Source organism: Mustela putorius, unplaced genomic scaffold (assembly GCF_011764305.1).
Source record: "Mustela putorius furo isolate JIRA1106 unplaced genomic scaffold, ASM1176430v1.1 tig00003913_pilon_pilon_pilon, whole genome shotgun sequence".
NCBI lineage: Eukaryota > Metazoa > Chordata > Mammalia > Carnivora > Mustelidae > Mustela > Mustela putorius.
The window spans coordinates 4593829-4612284 of record NW_025422060.1 but is presented as its reverse complement, the minus strand read 5'-3'; the positions used below and the strand labels follow the sequence as shown (position 1 = coordinate 4612284).

The following is an 18456-nucleotide window of genomic DNA, read 5'->3' as shown; positions in this document are numbered from 1 at the left end:
TGATTTGGGTTTTGAAAAAAAGAGTCTTGCTAGCCCTGGAGCTTGGTCTACTACTGCTCAGATGGCGGAGCTGAGTCAGCATTGTTCACTATTGAGTATATCTCCTTGCACTAAATGACCAAGAAAACTGGTAGAACACCTGGAAGCTGTGTGGCCCAACACAAATTGAGTAGATTACAGCAGATGGGGCTGATTATTTGCAGAGGAAAGACAGTGGTATTATTTGGTTAGATTATGGGGACCAAGTTAATTAGAGTCAAGATCACAAAGAGCTTTGATGGACTTGGAGTCCGCTTCCCTATTTTGCCTAGGCAAAGGAACTAAATTGTAGCCATACCAACTGCTGTACCAACCTGAAAGCCTGATTGGGAACACCAGGGAGGCTGCTTGAGGCTAGCCTGCCCATTCTGCCTTGGCAGGGAGCTCATTCACATAGCCTCACCCACTGCTGAGTACAGCTCCTGGCCAAGCCTAACCAGAAAGCCTAAACAGAGTAGTTAGAGGCTCTATAGCCCAGAAACACTTGAACAGAGAATACAACAGGCAGAACTGGTCTTTGGCAGAGCAAAACAAGTGGCCCTATTTGGCCAGGGAAATGGGCACAGGATTGCCACCTCTGAAGCCAGTACTCCTGCTCCACTCAGACAGGAAGACTAATTCTTTGCTAAAAACTCAACCAAAAAAATGTTAGATCAATGAATTCAATAAAGTTGCAGGATGCAAAATTAACATGCAAAAATCCATATACTAACAACAAATTATCTGAAAAAGGAATAAAGAAAATAATTCCATTTATAATAGAATCAAGAAAATTAAATACTTAGGAATAAGTTTAACCCAGGAGGTGAAATGTACCTATACTAAAAACTATAAAAATTAATGAAAGAAATTGAAAAAGAAAAAAATAAGTGGGAAAATTATCCTATGTTCATGAATTGGAATAATTAATATTGTCAAAATGTCCATAATACCCAAAGCCATCTATAGAGTCAATGCAATTCCTATCAAGATTCCAATGGCTTTTTTTTTTTTACAGAATTGGAAAAAAAAAAAAACCTTAAATTTATATAGAATCATAAATACCTTAATAGTCAAAGCAATTCTGAAAAAGAACATAGCTGGAGACATCACACTTTCTTATTTTAAGCTGTATTATAAAGATATAGTAATCAAAACAGTTGGTACTGGCATAAAAACAGACATACACACCAAATGAACAGAACTGAGAGCCAAAAAATAAACACACTCATCCATGGTTAGCTAATACTCAAGGACACATGTAGGGTCAAAGTGAAGGAATGGATAAGTATGCCATACAAGTGGAAACAAAAATTAGACAAATCAGACAAAATAGACTTAAGCTCAGAAGTGTAACAAGAGACCAAAAAAGGGAGTTATATATTATTAAGGTACAAATTCATTAGGAGGATGTAATAATCATGAATTTTTATGCACCCAATATCAGACACCTAAGTGTAAGAAGCAAATACTAACAGATATGAAGGGAGAAATAGACAACAATACAGTAATAGTAGGAGAATTCAGCACTTCATTTTCAACATCATCCAGGCATAGATCATCCAGACAGATAATCAATGAGGAAACATTGAACTTGCACAATACTTTAGACCAAATGGATCTAACAGACATATCAAGCACTCATTACAACAGAAACACAATACACATTCTCTTTCCTTCCCAAATTCACACACAGCATTTTCCAGGAAAGATCATATGACAGGTAATAAAACAAGTTTTAGTATATCTAAGAAGATTAAAATCTTACCAAGTATTTTTTCTAACTAAAGTAGTATGAAATTAGAAATCAATAAATGGATGAAAACAGGAAAATTCACAGATATATGTAAATTAAACAGCACACTCCTAGACAACCAATAGGTCAAAGAATAAATAAAATGTAAAATGAAAAAAAAAAATAACTTGGGATAAATGAAAATAGAAACACAATACATCAAAACTTAAGGATGATGCAAAAGCATTTCTAAGAGGCAAGTTTATAGAGATAAACATCTACGTGACAAAAAAAGAAAGCTATCAAGTGAACAGCTTTTCATCACAAGGAAGTATAAAAGAAGAAAAACTAAGCCCAAAGTTAGCACAAATAAGGAAATAGTAAAGAACAGAGTAGAAATAAAAACCAGAAAAATAATAAAAAGATCAATGATGATAAGAAGTAGTTTTTTTAAGGAGTTAAAGAAGTACTCTTTATTTTTATTTTATTTTTTCAATGTTCCAAGATTTTTTGTAAAAAAGTAAATAAAATTGACAAAACTTGGGCTAAGACAAAGTGGAAAAAAGAAAGAATCAAAAGTCATAAATGAAAGGGTAGACATTACAAATGATACTAGAGAGACTCAAAGATTATGAGATACAGGGAGCAATTGTAAACTAAAAAATTGGATAACCTAGAAGAAATGGAAAAATTCCTAGAAACATATCATCTACAAAGACTTAATTGTAAAGAAATATAAAATCTGAACAGACCAATAATGATAAGGAGATTGAATCATTTGCCAAAAACCACCCATCAAAAAAAAAATTCAGACCTAGAGACTTGAGTACCTCACTTTCACTTTTGATGATTTCACTAGTCAATTCTACCAAAAATGTAAAGAATAATTAATGCCAATCCTTCTCAAATTCTTCCCAAAAACTAAACAGAAAAGAATTCTCTCAAACTCATTTTATAATGTTAACATTACCCTGATACCAAAACCAGTTAAGTACACTAAAGAAAAGAAAACTAAAAGCCTAGATAATAAATAATATCCATGATGACAATTGACACAAAAATCCTCAACAAAATTCCAGCAAAACAAACTCAACAGAACATTAAAATGGTAATATTCTGTGACCAATTGAGATTTATCTAATTTATCTAATTTATCTTATTTAATTTATCTTATAAAAACTTGCAATAAATTTGGTATAGAAGGAACATATCTCAACAAAATAAAGGTTATACATGACAAGTCTATAAGCAAAAGACTTAAAGGTTTTCATCTAAGATCCGGATAAAGGTGCCCATTCTCATCATTCCTATTCAATTTAGTACTGGAAATCTTAGAGCAATTAAGCAAGAAAAAGAAAAGGCATCCAAATTGAAAAAGAAAAAGTGAAGTTTGCAAATGATGTGATATTATATGGAGAAAATCCCAAGGATTCTACCACAAAACTTTTAGGACTACTAAATGAAAACAGTAAAGTCAAAGGATACAAAATCAACATACAGAAATCAGTTGCATTCCTATACACTAACAATAAAATATCTGAAATAGAAATAAGGACAATTGTCTCAGTCACAATGACATCAAAACAATAGAGTACTTAGGGAATACATTTTAAAAAGGTTAAAATCTAAGCACTAAAAATGGTAACATTTTGATGAAAGAAATTGAAGAATCTTAAATGAATGATATCCTAGGTTTATAGATTGGAAGTTAATGTTTTTAAAATGTTGATACTATCCAAAGCCATCTATAGATTCAATGCAATCCCTATCAATATTTTAATGAAAATTTTCTGAAAATAGAAAAAAAAAATCTTAAAGTTTGTTTGGAAACACAAAAGACCCTGAATAGCCAAAGCAATCCTGAGAGAGAACAAAGTTAGAGGCATTACATACACTTCCTGTTTTCAAACTATATTGCAAGGCTATAATAATCAAAACAGAATAGTACTGACATAAAAACAGAACATATACCAATAAAACAGAATCAAGAGCTTGGATAAATCTTCATATATAGACAATTAATAATTGATAAGGGAAACAAGAATATTTAATGTGAAACAATGGTCTCTTCCATAAATGATGTTGGAAAATTGGGTAGCAATCTGTAATAAAACTGAACCCATATCTTCTATGATTAATAAAAACTAATTTAAAATAGATTAAAAACTTATGTGAGATCTGAAACCTCAATACTCCAAGAAGAAAACAGGGGGGAAAAAACTCTTTAATATTGATCTTGGCAGTAATATTTTGGACATTGTATCAAAAGCACAAGCAACAAAATAAAAAACAGGTGGGACACCAAAATAAAAAGTTTCTGCTCAGCAAAAGAAACCATCAATAAAGTGAAAGGGCAACCTATGGAATGGGAAAAAATACTTGTAAACCATCTATCTCATAATAAGTTAATATCCAATGTAAGGAACTCATACAACTCAGTAGGAAAAAAAGAGAGAGAGAGAGAGAGAAGGAAGAGGGGGAAGGGAAGAAGAGGGAAGAAGAGGAGAAAACCCAAAACTAAAACAATGCTATTATAAATGGAGAGGATGTAAATAGACATTTTTCAAAGAAGACATACAAATAGCCAATGGAAAAGTGCTTGACATCACTAATTAAGGAAATGCAGATCAAAACTACAATGAGAGGGGGGGAAACAATATGGCGGGGAAGTAGGAGGAGGCACCGTTTCAATCTGTACCCTAAAGTGAGCTGATTACCTACCAAAGAATTCCGATCACCCATGAAATCAGCCTGAGATCAGAATTATACATGTCTGGATCTCTACAGGGGCAGAAGACACCAGTGGGCAGGTAAAGCAGAGTGGGAACGTAGGACTGATATCGGAAGATAACACAAAAGGGGGAGGGAGCCACCAGAGGCGACCAATTGGAAAGTAATACCCCTAATACAGGAGAGTGCCCTGCCTTTGGGGACCAGCATTAACTTGGAGTCTGGTTGAAAGCACTCAGAAAGAGCAAAGGATTGCGGGGAGGGGGGGGGATGTGGGAATCAGAGCAGTTAGGGACAGGGGCTTAAGTCCCTGGACCCAGGACAGCCTCCCCTGGCCCTGAGCCAGAGAGAGTGTAAAGGAGAAACCAGGTCTTGGACCCTGAGCCACCAGCGTGTGGGAGAATGTGTGGGGTCTGGCTCCCATGAGGGGCTGGGAGCCTCGCCAGACAGCAGAACACTGTGCCATGCTATCAGAGCCTGAGACGCCCGCGTTCCACACCCTCCCTTGAGAGAGGTGAGGGCAGGCACCAGCCTGGCACTCTTAGACCCACGCCATACCATCAGAGCCTGAGACACGTGCGCCCCACACCCTCCCCTGGGAGAGGTGTGCACAGGCGCCAGCCAGGAGCTCTTGGACCTGGAAAGACCAGGCACTCCCAGCCCGGGCCAGCGGGAAAATCTCAGTGTGCGATCGCTGCTTGGAACATCTCTGGAGGTCTGGAGCTGCCCAGACAGCCACTGCTGCCGTGGTTTTGGATACAAGCAGGAGATCCTGCGTCCCCAGGGACTGTGACTGGGAACCTGCTCTGCCAGTGGCCAAGGGGGAATTTATGTGCTCTCCAGCACCCACAGGGGAGCAGACTGAGGCTTCTCTCTGAGAGGGAGGTCGGGGTGCAGTTTGCTTTCCTCTAAACCTTCAAAAACCATCAAAAGCTGTCAAGGCAAGAGAAAACAGATGAACAAACATAAAAACCTCCAGAGAACAAAAGCCTGAAAAAAAAAAACAGTTTCCTCAGAGCCCACCCCCTTGGGGGGAGGGGTGGGAGGATTAACTCAGGGAACATCATTGACTGAAAACCCATGTGGCAGGCCCCTCCCCCAGAAAACCAACAAGAAAGGAAAAAAAAAAAGAGACAACAAGGGAACAACCACCACTACTTCAAAGATAGAACTTTTATTTTTAATTCATTACCACTATTCTGGTTCATTTTTTTATATAGATAATTTTTTAACCTATTTACCATCACAGTGAGATGTCCAGTATGTCAAATTCCATAATAACCTTCTAACCTGAACTTTTTGATACATACACCGTGTTTTTCCTTTGCTTTTCTATTTTAAAAAAATTTTTTAATTTTAGTTTAGTTTAGTCTAGTTTATTCTTTTTTAATTTTTATTTTCTAATATTCATATAGCATTAAACTTCAAGATAACCCCCTTTCCCCAATCAATGCTGCCCTTTTAGGTAAACCAATTTTGAATCTCCCTTCTCCCTGTTAAGTCCTTTAACAAAGATATCAAGATACATCCAGGAAGAATCAAAATAACCTTCCTCACCCACACTGAGAACTTATAACCACTCTCCCATCTTTTTCTTCCACCAGTGTTTCTGTGTATTTGTGTTTGTCCTGATAGTATATAAATCTTATACTTGGGGTTCTTTTTGACGAGGCTCTTCTTTTTTTGCTTATATATATATTTTTTTCTCTTGCTGTATACTTTTATCAGTCTTTTTGTTTGTCTGTTTTTGTTTGTATACTTCATAAATCTTACCTTAGGGCCCATTTGGGCTGAGCCTTCTCTTTTATCTTCCCTTTTCAACCTCTCTCTCTCTCTCTCTTTTTTCTTTTCTTTTTCTTTTCTTTTTTTCTCTCATTTGGGTGGGGAATCCTGATTGCTGAGAAACATTCCAGGGTGCACCTTGACTGCACCACAGTTGATACATCCAGCTACATCCATTCAGCCATCTCTCACCAAAATGACTAGGAGTAGGAATGCCCAACAGAAGAAAAATACAGAGGACGGGCCTTCTACAACAGAGCTAATAGCTATCAACAGAGACAATAAATCAGAAATGGAATTCAGGCTAACAGTTATCCAGGCAACAGGTTGGAGAAAGCCATGGATGACCAAACGGAATTGATTAGGGCAGAACTGAAAGCCACCAGGGATGATGTTCATAATACTCTCAATGAGTTCCAATCTAATCTAAATTCTCTCAAAGCTAGGGTAACTGAGACAGAAGATAGAATTAGTGATATGGAGGACAAACAGATAGAGAGAAAGGATCAGGAGGAAGCCTGGAACAAACAGCTTAGAAGCCATGAAAACAGAATCAGGGAAATAAATGATGCCATAAAACATTCCAATGTCAGAATTATTGGAATCCCTGAAGGGGAGGAGAAATAAAGAAGTCTAGAAGATTAGTGGAAAAAGTTGTTCCTGAAAATTTTCCCAATCTCACGAATGGAACCAGCATTCATGTACTAGAGGCATAAGGCTTTCCCCCCAAGATTATAGATTCTCAAAAGTCGTCAAGACACCTAATAGTAAGAATGAAGAATTATAATTGTAGGCAGACCCTCTTGAAAGCAGCTAGGACAAAGAAGCTCCTTACGTACAGAGGAAAGCCCATCAGAATAACATCAGATCTGTTCACAGAGACCTGGCAAGCCAGAAAGGGCTGGCAAGATATATTCAAGGCACTGAATGAGAAGAACATGCAGCCAAGAATACGTTATCCAGTAAGTCTGATATTCAAAATGGATGGAGAGATAAAGAGTTTCCAAGACCGGCAAGGCTTAAAAGACTATGCAACCACCAAGCCGACACTGCAGGAAATATTAAGGGGTGTTCTATAGAAGAGAAAAAATCTTAAAAATATCATTGAACAGAAATATAGAGACAATCTACAGAAAGAAAGACTTCAAAGGTAACATAATGTCAATAAAAACGTATCTATCAATAATCACTCTCAATATGAATGGCCTAAATGCACCCACAAAATGACACAGGGTTGCAGATTAGATAAAACGACAGGACCCATCCATATGTTGCCTACAAGAGACCCATTTTGAACCTAAAGATACACCTAGACTGAAATTGAAGGGATGGAGAAGCATCTTTCATACCAATGGGCCCCAAAAGTAGGCCGGGGTAGCAATTCCCATATCAGATAAATTAGATTTTAAACTAAAAACTATAGTCAGAGATACAGAAGGACACTACATAATTAAAGGGATTATCCACCAAGATGATCTAACAATTATAAATATCTATGCCCCCAATATGGGAGCAGCCAATTACATAAGAAAACTATTAATCAAGATAAAGAGTCATATTGATATGAATACATTAATAGTAGGAGATCTTAACATGCCTCTCTCAGTAATAGATCATCGAAGCAGAAAATCAATAAAGAAACAAGAGCACTGAATGACACATTGGACCAGATGGACCCATAAATATATATACAGAACATTCCACCCTAAAACAACAGAATACTCATTCTTCTCAACTGCACCTGGAACCTTGTCCAGAATAGACCACATACTGGGTCACAAATCACGGCTCAACTGATACCAAAAGACTGACATTATTCCCTGCATATTATCAGATCACAGTGCTTTGAAACTGGAGCTCAATCACAAGGAAAATTTCGGAAGGAACCCAAACACCTGGAAGCTAAAGACCACCTTGCCTAAGAATGTTTGGATCAACCAGGAGATTAAAGAAGAACTTAAACAATTCATGGAAACCAATGAGAATGAAGACACTTTGGTCCAAAACCTATGGGATACAACAAAAGCGGTTCCTTTTTTTTTTTTTTAAAGATTTTATTTATTTATTTGACAGAGAGAGAGCACAAGTAGACAGAGAGACAGGCAGAGAGAGAGAGAGAGAGGAAAGCAGGCACTCCACTCAGCAGAGATCCCGATGCGGGACTCAATCCCAGGACCCTGAGATCATGACCTGAGCCGAAGGCAGCGGCTTAACCCACTTAGCCACCCAGGCGCCCCAGCAAAAGCAGTTCTAAGGGGGAAATACATAGCCATCCAAGCCTCCCTCAAAAAAAATTGAAAAATCCAGAATACACGAGCTGTCTCTACACCTTAAAGAACTGGAGACAACAAATCAAACCAACTCCACACATAAGAAGGAAAATAATATTAGAGCAGAGATCAATGAGGTAGAAACCAGAGATACAGTAGAACATATCAATGAAACTAGAAGCTGGTTCTTTGAAAGAATCAATAATATTATGGACATTGGGGAGGGTATGTGCTTTGGTGAGTGCTGTGAAGTGTGTAAACCTGGTGATTCACAGACCTATACCCCTGGGGATAAAAATATATTTATAAAAAATAAAAAATTTAAAAAAATCTAAAAACAGAAAAAAATATTTTTAATTGCATCTAAAAAAAAATTGATAAACCATGGGCCACACTAATCCAAAAGAAAAGAGAAAGTCCAAATTAATAAAATTATGAATGAAAAGGGAGAGATCACAACTAACACCAAGGAAGTAGAAACAATCATCAGAAATTATTACCAACAGTTATATGCCAATAAGCTAAGCAACCTAGATGAAATGGATGCATTCCTGGAAAACTATAAACTCCCAAAATTGAACCAGGAAGAAATTGACAACCTGAATAGACCGTATCTAGTAACAAGATTGAAGCAATGTTCAAAAACCTCCCAAAAAACAAGAGCCCAGGACCTGACGGATTCCCTGGGGAATTCTAACAAACTTTCAAAGAAGAAATAACACCTATTCTCCTGAAGCTGTTTCAAAAAGTTGAAGCAGAAGGAAAACTTCCAGACTCTTTTTATGAAGCCAGAATTACCCTGATCCCCAAACCAGGCAAAGACCATACCAAAAAGGAGAATTTCAGACAAATATCACTGATGAATATGGATGCTAAGATTCTCAACAAGATCCTCGCAAATAGGATCCAACAGCACATTAAAAAGATTATCCACCACAACCAGGTGGGATTCATCCCTGGATTACAAGGATGGTTCAGCATTTGCAAATCAATCAATGTGACAGAACAAATCAATAAGAAAAGAGAGAAAGACCACATGGTCCTCTCAATTGATGCAGAAAAAGCATTTGACAAAACCCAGCATCCGTTCCTGATTAAAACGCTTCAAGGTATAGGGATAGAGAGAAAATTCCTGAACTTCATAAAATCTATCTATGAAATCTATCTATCTATGAATGACCCACAGTAAATATCATCCTCCTTGGGAAAAAGCTTGCAGCCTTCCCATTGAGATCAGGAACACTCTCACTACTCTTGTTCAACATAGTATTAGAAGTCCTAGCAACAGCAATCAGACAACAAAGAGAAATTAAAGGTATCCAAATTGGCAATGAATAAGTCAAACTTTCTCTCTTCGCAGATGACACGATTCTTTATATGGAAAACCCAAAAGACTCCACCCCCAAACCTCTAGAACTCATACAGCAATTCAGTAACATGGCAGGATACAAAGTCAATGTACAGAAATAAGTGGCTTTCTTATACACTAACAATGAAAATACAGAAAGGGAAATTAGAGAACTGATTCCATTTACTATAGCACCAAGAACCATAAGATACCTGGGAATAAACCTAACCAGAGGTAAAGGATCTGTACTCAAGAACTACAAAACACTCATGAAAGAAATTGAAGAAGATACAAAAAGATGGAAGACCATTCCATGCTCTTAGATCGGAAGAATAAACATTGTTAAAATGTCTATACTGCCTAGAGCAATCTATACTTTTAATGCCATTCCGATCAAAATTCCACCAGTATTCTTCAAAGAGCTGCAGCAAATAATCCTAAAATTTGTATGGAATCAGAAGAGACCCCGAAATGCTAAGGAAATGTTGAAAAATAAAAATAAAACTGGCAACATCATGTTACTTGATTTCAAGCTTTACTACAAAGCTGTGATCACCAAGACAGCATGGTACTGGCATACAAACACACATAGACCAGTAGAATAGAGTAGAGAGCCCAGATATGGACACTTAGCTCTATGGTCAAATAATCTTCAACAAAACAGGAAAAAATATACAGTGGAAAAAAGACAGTCTCTTCAATAAATGGTGCTGGGAAAACTGGACAGCTATATGTGGAAGAATAAAACTCGACCATTCTCTTACACCGTATACAAAGATAAACTCGAAATGGATAAAAGACCTTGACATGAGACAGGAATCCATCAGAATCCTAGAGGAGAACATAGGCAGTAACCTCTTCGATATCAGCCAGAGCAACTTCTTTCAAGATATGTCTCCAAAGGCAAAGGAAACAAAAGTGAAAATGACCTTTTGGGACTTCATCAAAATCAAAAGCTTCTGCACAGCAAAGGAAACAGTCAACAAAACAAAGAGGCAACCCACGGAATGGGAGAAGATATTTCCAAATGACAGTACAGACAAAAGGTTGATATCCAGGATCTATAAAGAACTTCTCAAACTCAACACACACAAAACAGATAATCATATCAAAAAATGGGCAGAAGATATGAACAGACACTTCTCCAATGAATACATACAAATGGCTATCAGACACATGAAAAAATGTTCATCCTCACTAGCCCTCAGGGAGATTCAAATTAAAACCACATTGAGATACCACCTTACAGTTAGAATGGCCAAAATTAGTAAGACAGGGAACAACATGTGTTGGAGAGGATGTGGAGAAAGGGGAACCCTCTTCCACTATTGGTGGGAATGCAAGTTGGAGCAGCCACTTTGGAGAACGGTGTGGAGATTCCTCAAGAAATTAAAAATAAAACTTCCCTATGACCCTGCAATTGCACTACTGGGTATCTACCCCAAAGATACAGATGTAGTGAAAAGAAGGGCCATCTGTACTCCAATGTTTATAGCAGCAATGGCCATGGTTGCCAAACTGTGGAAAGAACCAAGATGCCCTTCAACGGATGAATGGATAAGGAAGATGTGGTCCATATACACCATGGAGTATTATGCCTCCATCAGAAAGGATGAATACCCAACTTTTGTATCAACATGGACAGGACTGGAAGAGATTATACTGAGTGAAATCAGTCAAGCAGAGAGAGTCAATTATCATATGGTTTCACTTATTTGTGGAGCATAACAAATAACATGGAGGACATGGGGAGATGAAGACGAGAAGGTAGTTGAGGGAAATTGGAAGGGGAGGTGAACCATGAGAAACTATGGACTCTGAAAAACAACCTGAGGGCTTTGAAGGGGTGGGGGGTGGGAGGTTGGGGGAACCAGGTGGTGGGTAAGAGGGAGGGCATATATTACATGGAGCACTGGGTGTGGTGCAAAAACAATGAATACTGTTATGCTGAAAAGAAAAAAAAAGAATCACCTAAACAATTATATTTAACAACAACAAAAGCTACAATGATATAACATCCCACACCTGTTAGAATGCTTATCATCAAGAAGACAAGTGATAACCAATATTAGTGAGGATGTGGGGAAAGGGCAACCCTTGTAAATTGTTGGTGGGATTGTAAAGCTGGTGCAACTATTATGGAAAACAACATAGATGTTCCTTCAAAAATTAGAAAGAGAACTACCATGTGATCCAGCAATCCCACTTCTGGGTATATATTCAAAAGAAATTAAATTACTCTTTCAAAGTGATACATGGACTTCTGTGTTCATTACAGTATTACTTACAATAGCCAAGACATGCGAACTATCTAAATGCCCACAGACAGATAAATATATAGAGAAATATATATAGAGAAAAATTGCTAACTTTTCTTACCATCTACCTAAAAAGAAAACAAGAGAAGCTTTTTGGGGGTGATGTGTATGCTTATTGATTGTGGTGATGGTATTGCAGGCATATGCCTATGTCTACACTTATCAAAATATATATGCATTAAATATGTGCAGTTTTTGCATAGTAAGTATACTCACTAAGCTAAAGAAAGAAGATGCTATCAATGAACACAGAATAAAGACAAGGAAGAGAAAATTATCAAATAGTTTATACAAATTAGAGCAGTAAGCAAGTGGCCACTCAATAAAATGTGGTAAGAAAACATTACAAACATATAAATAAAGACTAGTAGTACATGGTGTTTGGAGAGTAGTGTATGAATATTCAGGATCTCTATCTAATTTCTAAACATTTTCATTTTAGGAATGAATTTGTTTAAAAACAAAAATATGTTTTCAAACCAACAAGATTTAGTTCCGAAGAACATCTCAATGAGTAAATTCCCAACAAAAGTGATCAATTTATCACCCTTTGACAGTCAAGGTAAAGAAAAATATATATATATAATATGTGTGTGTGTGTATGTATAGTTGTTGTTTGGTATGACTTTTCATTTTACTCATTTTACATCTTTTTATTCAGAAATATTTTGAGTGAATCCTTGCAAACCTGAAAATTAAACGGCTTTAATTACCTTTACTAGTAGTATAATATTTCACAGTATAGAATTATTTATTTAATCATTCTTCTGTTAAAGAGAATTGACCTTTTTGGCTTTTTACCACTGGTAAATGTCTCCATGAACATGCATTCATATTTATTGATGCTTGAATTTCTTTGGGAGAAAATCCCAGGATTTTATAATGTTAAAAGATATTTCTAGATTGCTTTCCTAAAATGACATTAAAATTCACATGTTCTCTAGCAACTGTGGAGGAAAAAATACTTTTCTCTGCCTAACCATCAACTATACAGGTGGGTGTTTTGTTTGATTAATTTATGTCCATCTGTGTTATTGAATCATTAATTTTTTAAAAATTTTTCCATATTTGTTAGTGTTCTTTTACTGCATAACTACCCCCCAAACTATTTAACTTAAAATAGTAATGCAGGATTTAGAGTTCATGATTTGGGAGTTAGGAATGTAGACTGATTTTGGCTGGCTAACATATGTATCTTTGGTCACCTTGTGGTCAATGGCTTCACTCACCTGTCTGGCAATTGGCTAGCTGTTATTTGAGACAATGGGGTATATATTTGGGGATCATCAAGAGATAAAAAGCTCACTAGTTGTCTGAAAAAAGAACAAAAGTGTAAAAACTCATTAACTAAGTATAAAGTTGTTAACTGGGTAACAAAGTGTAAAAGAATTCTGAGATAACATGAAGGAATGTTATGAAGAAGTTGCCACTTCTAAGGCTGATAAAGACTCTGAGTAGAATATGTGGCTTGGTGGGAGCTAGTATCTCTGATTTTTCAGGAGGGTCTCAGACATACTTCTGAAGAGGGGACATTGCTAGTGTCTGAGCTGGTGAGGTTTAAATAAAACTGGTTTTGCAAATGTTGCGAAAACTACAGACCATTTATGTCATGGAAAGAACTTCCACTTCTAGGATAAAGAGACATTGCTGGGATGATGTTCACAGAAACTGAAAAAAGACAAGAAGCTCTCAGGAAACCCAATGGTAGCCAAATGGAGGAAGCAAATCCCTTGTTTCTCCTCTAAACTGGCAATCTCTCTCTAGAGTGCCTTATTTGCCTAACCCTAATTTGGAGTTACCTGGCAAAGCAAAAATGTGGTTATCAGAGTCCTGCATCCAATTTCACAAAGCAACTGTGGAAGGATGGTTTGGGAGCTAAGAGAAAACAAACTTTTCAAGTGATACAAGAGGTGACTTGGCCCCTTGTCTTTCATCATCCAGCTGATTAGCTTAAGCATATCCATGTTGTAACCTCAGGTTCTAAGAGCAACATGTGAGCAAGCCCATTGTACAAACCTTGTAGAAACATTTGAAGTTTCTGCTTGCATCTGTTTACTTTTGTTCCATTTACTAAAGTCGTATAGCCAAGACCAGAGTTGTATGCGAGGATAGGAACACCAGTGGTCAAGAATACATTGAGGCCATTATTGAAACCAATATACCGCCACGTTCCCTCTAGTTGCAAATATTCTTGATACCCCCCCAAGCAAAATGCATGTGCTCTTTCCTGAACCCCACAAATTCATGTTAAAATTTGTCATGAGGGCCAGAGATCACAATTTTGTGATCTATAATCATTTTCAGAGGAAGGTCCTATGATGTGACTTCCTGCACAATACACACACATACACACACACAGAGAATATAGTAGCAATACAAGGATAGTCCCCACAGGACCCAGTCCCTTACAGAAAGGTGGCAGAAAAAAATCACAACAAACAGACTCACCTAGCAGTAAATTACGCATTACAGTTAGGTTGTCTTTTTCATCATTCAATTATATTTTAATTATACTATAATTTTCTCAATAAAAATATGCATGCAAAAAAGCAATGAACCAGGATGTTGGGAGATCCTAGGATGAAATACAGACGGACATAAGGAACTACTACAAATATATAACAACTGATTTCAGCATCACAATAGCATAAGATGTCCCTTGTTTTTCCCCCTTACCCCATTCTAAACAACAAAAATCTGGCACCCATCCATGAATGAAAGTGCATTTGTAGAAGTTGTGGGATCTAGTATTACACACCAAGGGACCTGGAAAAACCTTGCCCACCTGTGTATCAGGTAATAGGCAGACAAACCTCCATCCTGGCCTTGGACTCTAGTAGCTCATGAATGGTTTCAACACTTCTTTGTCACAGTCAGGGACCCGGAGAACTCCGACTCGGGCAGTCACCCATAAACAAGAGGCAAGTCCAGGTTTCCAGATTAGAAGTTCCAGTACTTTGTTGAAGCAAAGAATGAGTTTGGACACATTGGATTGGATAAGAGGAACAATTTGACTTTGTGTGCATCACTTGTTCCCCAAGTGGTGCAGCAGGACCAAGTGAGACTTTCTCACTCCGTGATGTCTCCCTTTGCAGGGGAAGAGGGAGTAAGAGTGAGTACCAGGCTTTCCTAGCTATGCAGTACACCACCAAAGCATCTAAAGTACTAAATTGTGGGATGAAAGTAGGAAAGAGCGGCAGATATGGTTCTCAGAGAGCATTAAAGGGATGTAGCTTCTGCTGTGCTTGGACTCCATCAGGAAGCCTACTCATGAGCTGCTGGGAAAGCCTCACTTGCAGAATCCAGCAACTGGCTTGTGGGCATCCCCAGCAACAGGCTTATCTCACCCATGCCTCCCCAACTCTGTAGCCAGCTCCCTGTGCATGCTCCTGAGAGTGGTAGGGACAGCAAGCTTTGGTGGACATCTAGGGAGCACTTGCAGAAAGCAAGCCAGGTTCTCTGGGCCAGAGAAAAACCATAACTTGAGCTGTGGTGCTACCTTAGAGAAAACAAAAGGGAAGGTATTTCATTTGGTCTGTTATGATACAGGATCCGAGAAAATATACAAGCTTAAGAACTCTGCCACAAGATGGAGCAGTAGGTATTGAGCAGGTATATGCATTCAAGGTCCCAGAAAGTCTCAGGATTTCTAGCAGGGCTGATGAAAGGCAGGTCCTTCCTGAGGGCAGTTAGTAAAGACTGGAGGAGGTCACTGCTACTTTAAATGTAAGACAGCAACACAAATCTCCAAGGAACATGAAAAATCAGGAAAACAGGACAAGGCCCAAGGATTATAATAATCTTCTAGAACCAAACCCCAAAACACAGGGATCTAAAATTTACCCTATAAAGAATTCAAAATAACTTTTATTATAATACATGTAATATTAAAACTATACTATATATAATTATGTATTACTGTATATAAAATAAATTATAATGTACATAATAGAATTTTATACAATGGAATACTATTCAGCTATAAAAAGAAGGAAACCCTAGTTATTTGCAACAGCATGGTATTTTATGGCGACTAATATAACACAGTTAAAAAAAAAAAGACAAGGATGGGCCTTGGAGGAATTATGCTAAAGTGGAACAAGCCAAACAGAGAAAGACATATACAATATGATCTCACTTATATGTGCAATCTAAAAAAAAAAAGCTGAACTCATAGAAACAGAGAGGAGAATGGAGGTTACCAGAAGCTATGTGTTGGGAGAAATTGGGATATGTTGGTCAAAGAGTATGAATAGAAGAAGATGAATAAGTTCTGGGGATCTAATTTACATCATGATGATTATAATTAACAATACTGTATTATATGCTTGAAAGTTAATAGAAGATTAAGTGTTAAATAGTCTCACTACACAAAAGAGGAATTAGCTAATGCTGTGGTGGTAATTATTTTGCAATATGTAAGTGTGCAAACCAATACATTGTACACCTCAAACTTACATTATATATCAAATGCATCTCAATAAAGTCTAAATAAAAAAATTAATGAGTGATATAACCTTATTGTGAGAGTTAGAGAAAAATGAGCATCTTGAAGTAATTGGAAAAGATTGCTTTGAGTGCATACTGTAAGGCTAAAGACCCAAATGACTGCATAAACATTATACTCTAATTGGTAAATTTGTCCCTCAGAGAGGCACAGATTAGCAGTTTAAAAAAAAATACTTCAGTGGGGGCCTAAATTGCATATCAGAAAATTTGCCCCATCTTAATTATATGAGTCAAGGTATGAGTCAAGGATTTTAGTAAATTTACTTAGGTCCACAGTGACCATCTTAATTCACTTTTAGAGTATTTCACCATTCATGCAAGATCCCTAATGATACCCACTTCCAGTCCCAGGCAATCACTAATCTGCTTTTTGTTTCTTATTAATTTACTTTTTCTGGACATTTTACATGAATGGAATCATATAATACATGGTGTTTGCTGTGTAGTTTCCTTCAGTAAGCATGGTTTTGAGGTTCACCCATATAGTAACATATATCATATTTCATTCCTTTTTACTGCTGAATAATATTCTCTTATATGGCTGTAGCCCATATTCTTTATCCATTCATAGGTTGATGGATATTTGGGTTCATTTCTCTTTTTGGCTATAAGGAACACTGCTCTGAATATTCCTGTGTTGGTCTTTGTAAAGACATATATTTTCATTTCTCTTAGGTGGATACCCACTAAGAATAGAGTTGCTGTGTTGTATGGTAAACTCATGTTTATTTTTTTAATCACCAAACTGTTTTTTAAAGGGGCTGAGCCATTTTACCACATACCATGGGTATGAAGGCTTTTATTCCTTCCCATCCTTGCCATTACCTGGATAGTATCTGTCCTTTGGATTATAGAAATTCTGTTGGATATGAAATGGCATTTCTTATGGTTTTTACTTACATTTCTCTGAAAAATGATTTTGGGCATCTTTTCATGTGTTTATTAGCCATTTGTGTATTTCTTTGGTGAAATGTCTTTAAAATTGCCCATTTGTAAAGTTTTGTTTTTTTAAGTTCTAAAATTTTTAAAGTTCTTTATATATTCTGGATGTGATTTCTTATTGGAAACATGATTTGTGAATACTTTCTTTCAGTCTACAGCTTGTCGTAACTTTCTTAATGGCAGTCAAAAGTTTTGAATTTTGATGAAACCCAATACATTAATTTTTCTTTTATGGATCATGCTTTTAACTTGTATCTAAAAAGACATTGCCTATTAAATAATCACAAAATTTTCCATTTTTTTCTAATAGTTTTATAGTATCACTATTACATTTAGGTATGTAATTTATTTTGAGTTGGTTTTTGAGAAGTACAGTTCCAGGTTCATCTTTTTGCAAGTGTCTATCCAATTGCCAGAGCACTGTTTGTGAAAAGAGAATCCTGTTTCCATTTAATTGCCTTGGGAACTAGTTGGAAATCAATTAGCTATAATCATAAAAAGTTTACTACTGAAGTCTTAGTTCTGTTCCTTAGACCTATTTTTCTATCACTGTGCTATTACCATATTGTTTTGATAACAAAGTTAATAGTAAATTTTATAATTGAAAGATGAAGTCTCTGTAGTATTATTCATTTGACTATACTGTCTTTTGCATTTCATATGAATTTTAGTTTCAGGTTGCTAATTTCTGAAAAAAAATGCTCCTAAAGTACCGATAGGGATTATATTGAACCTAAATTATATTTAAATTAATCTATATTAATTTATATTAAATTTATATTTAAATTATATTCAAATTAACAC

At 36.6% G+C, this 18456-nt stretch overlaps 1 protein-coding gene across 1 annotated transcript in view; it reads left to right on the top strand.

Moving 5' to 3' along the window:
• The window catches only part of CCDC7 (coiled-coil domain containing 7), a 467373-nt gene that overhangs the window by 430824 nt on the left and 18093 nt on the right, over positions 1-18456 (top strand). The window contains exon 40 of the mRNA XM_045069128.1: positions 12644-12763. Coding sequence (XP_044925063.1) covers positions 12644-12763 — 120 coding nt within the window. The remainder of the gene's footprint in view (positions 1-12643; positions 12764-18456) is intronic.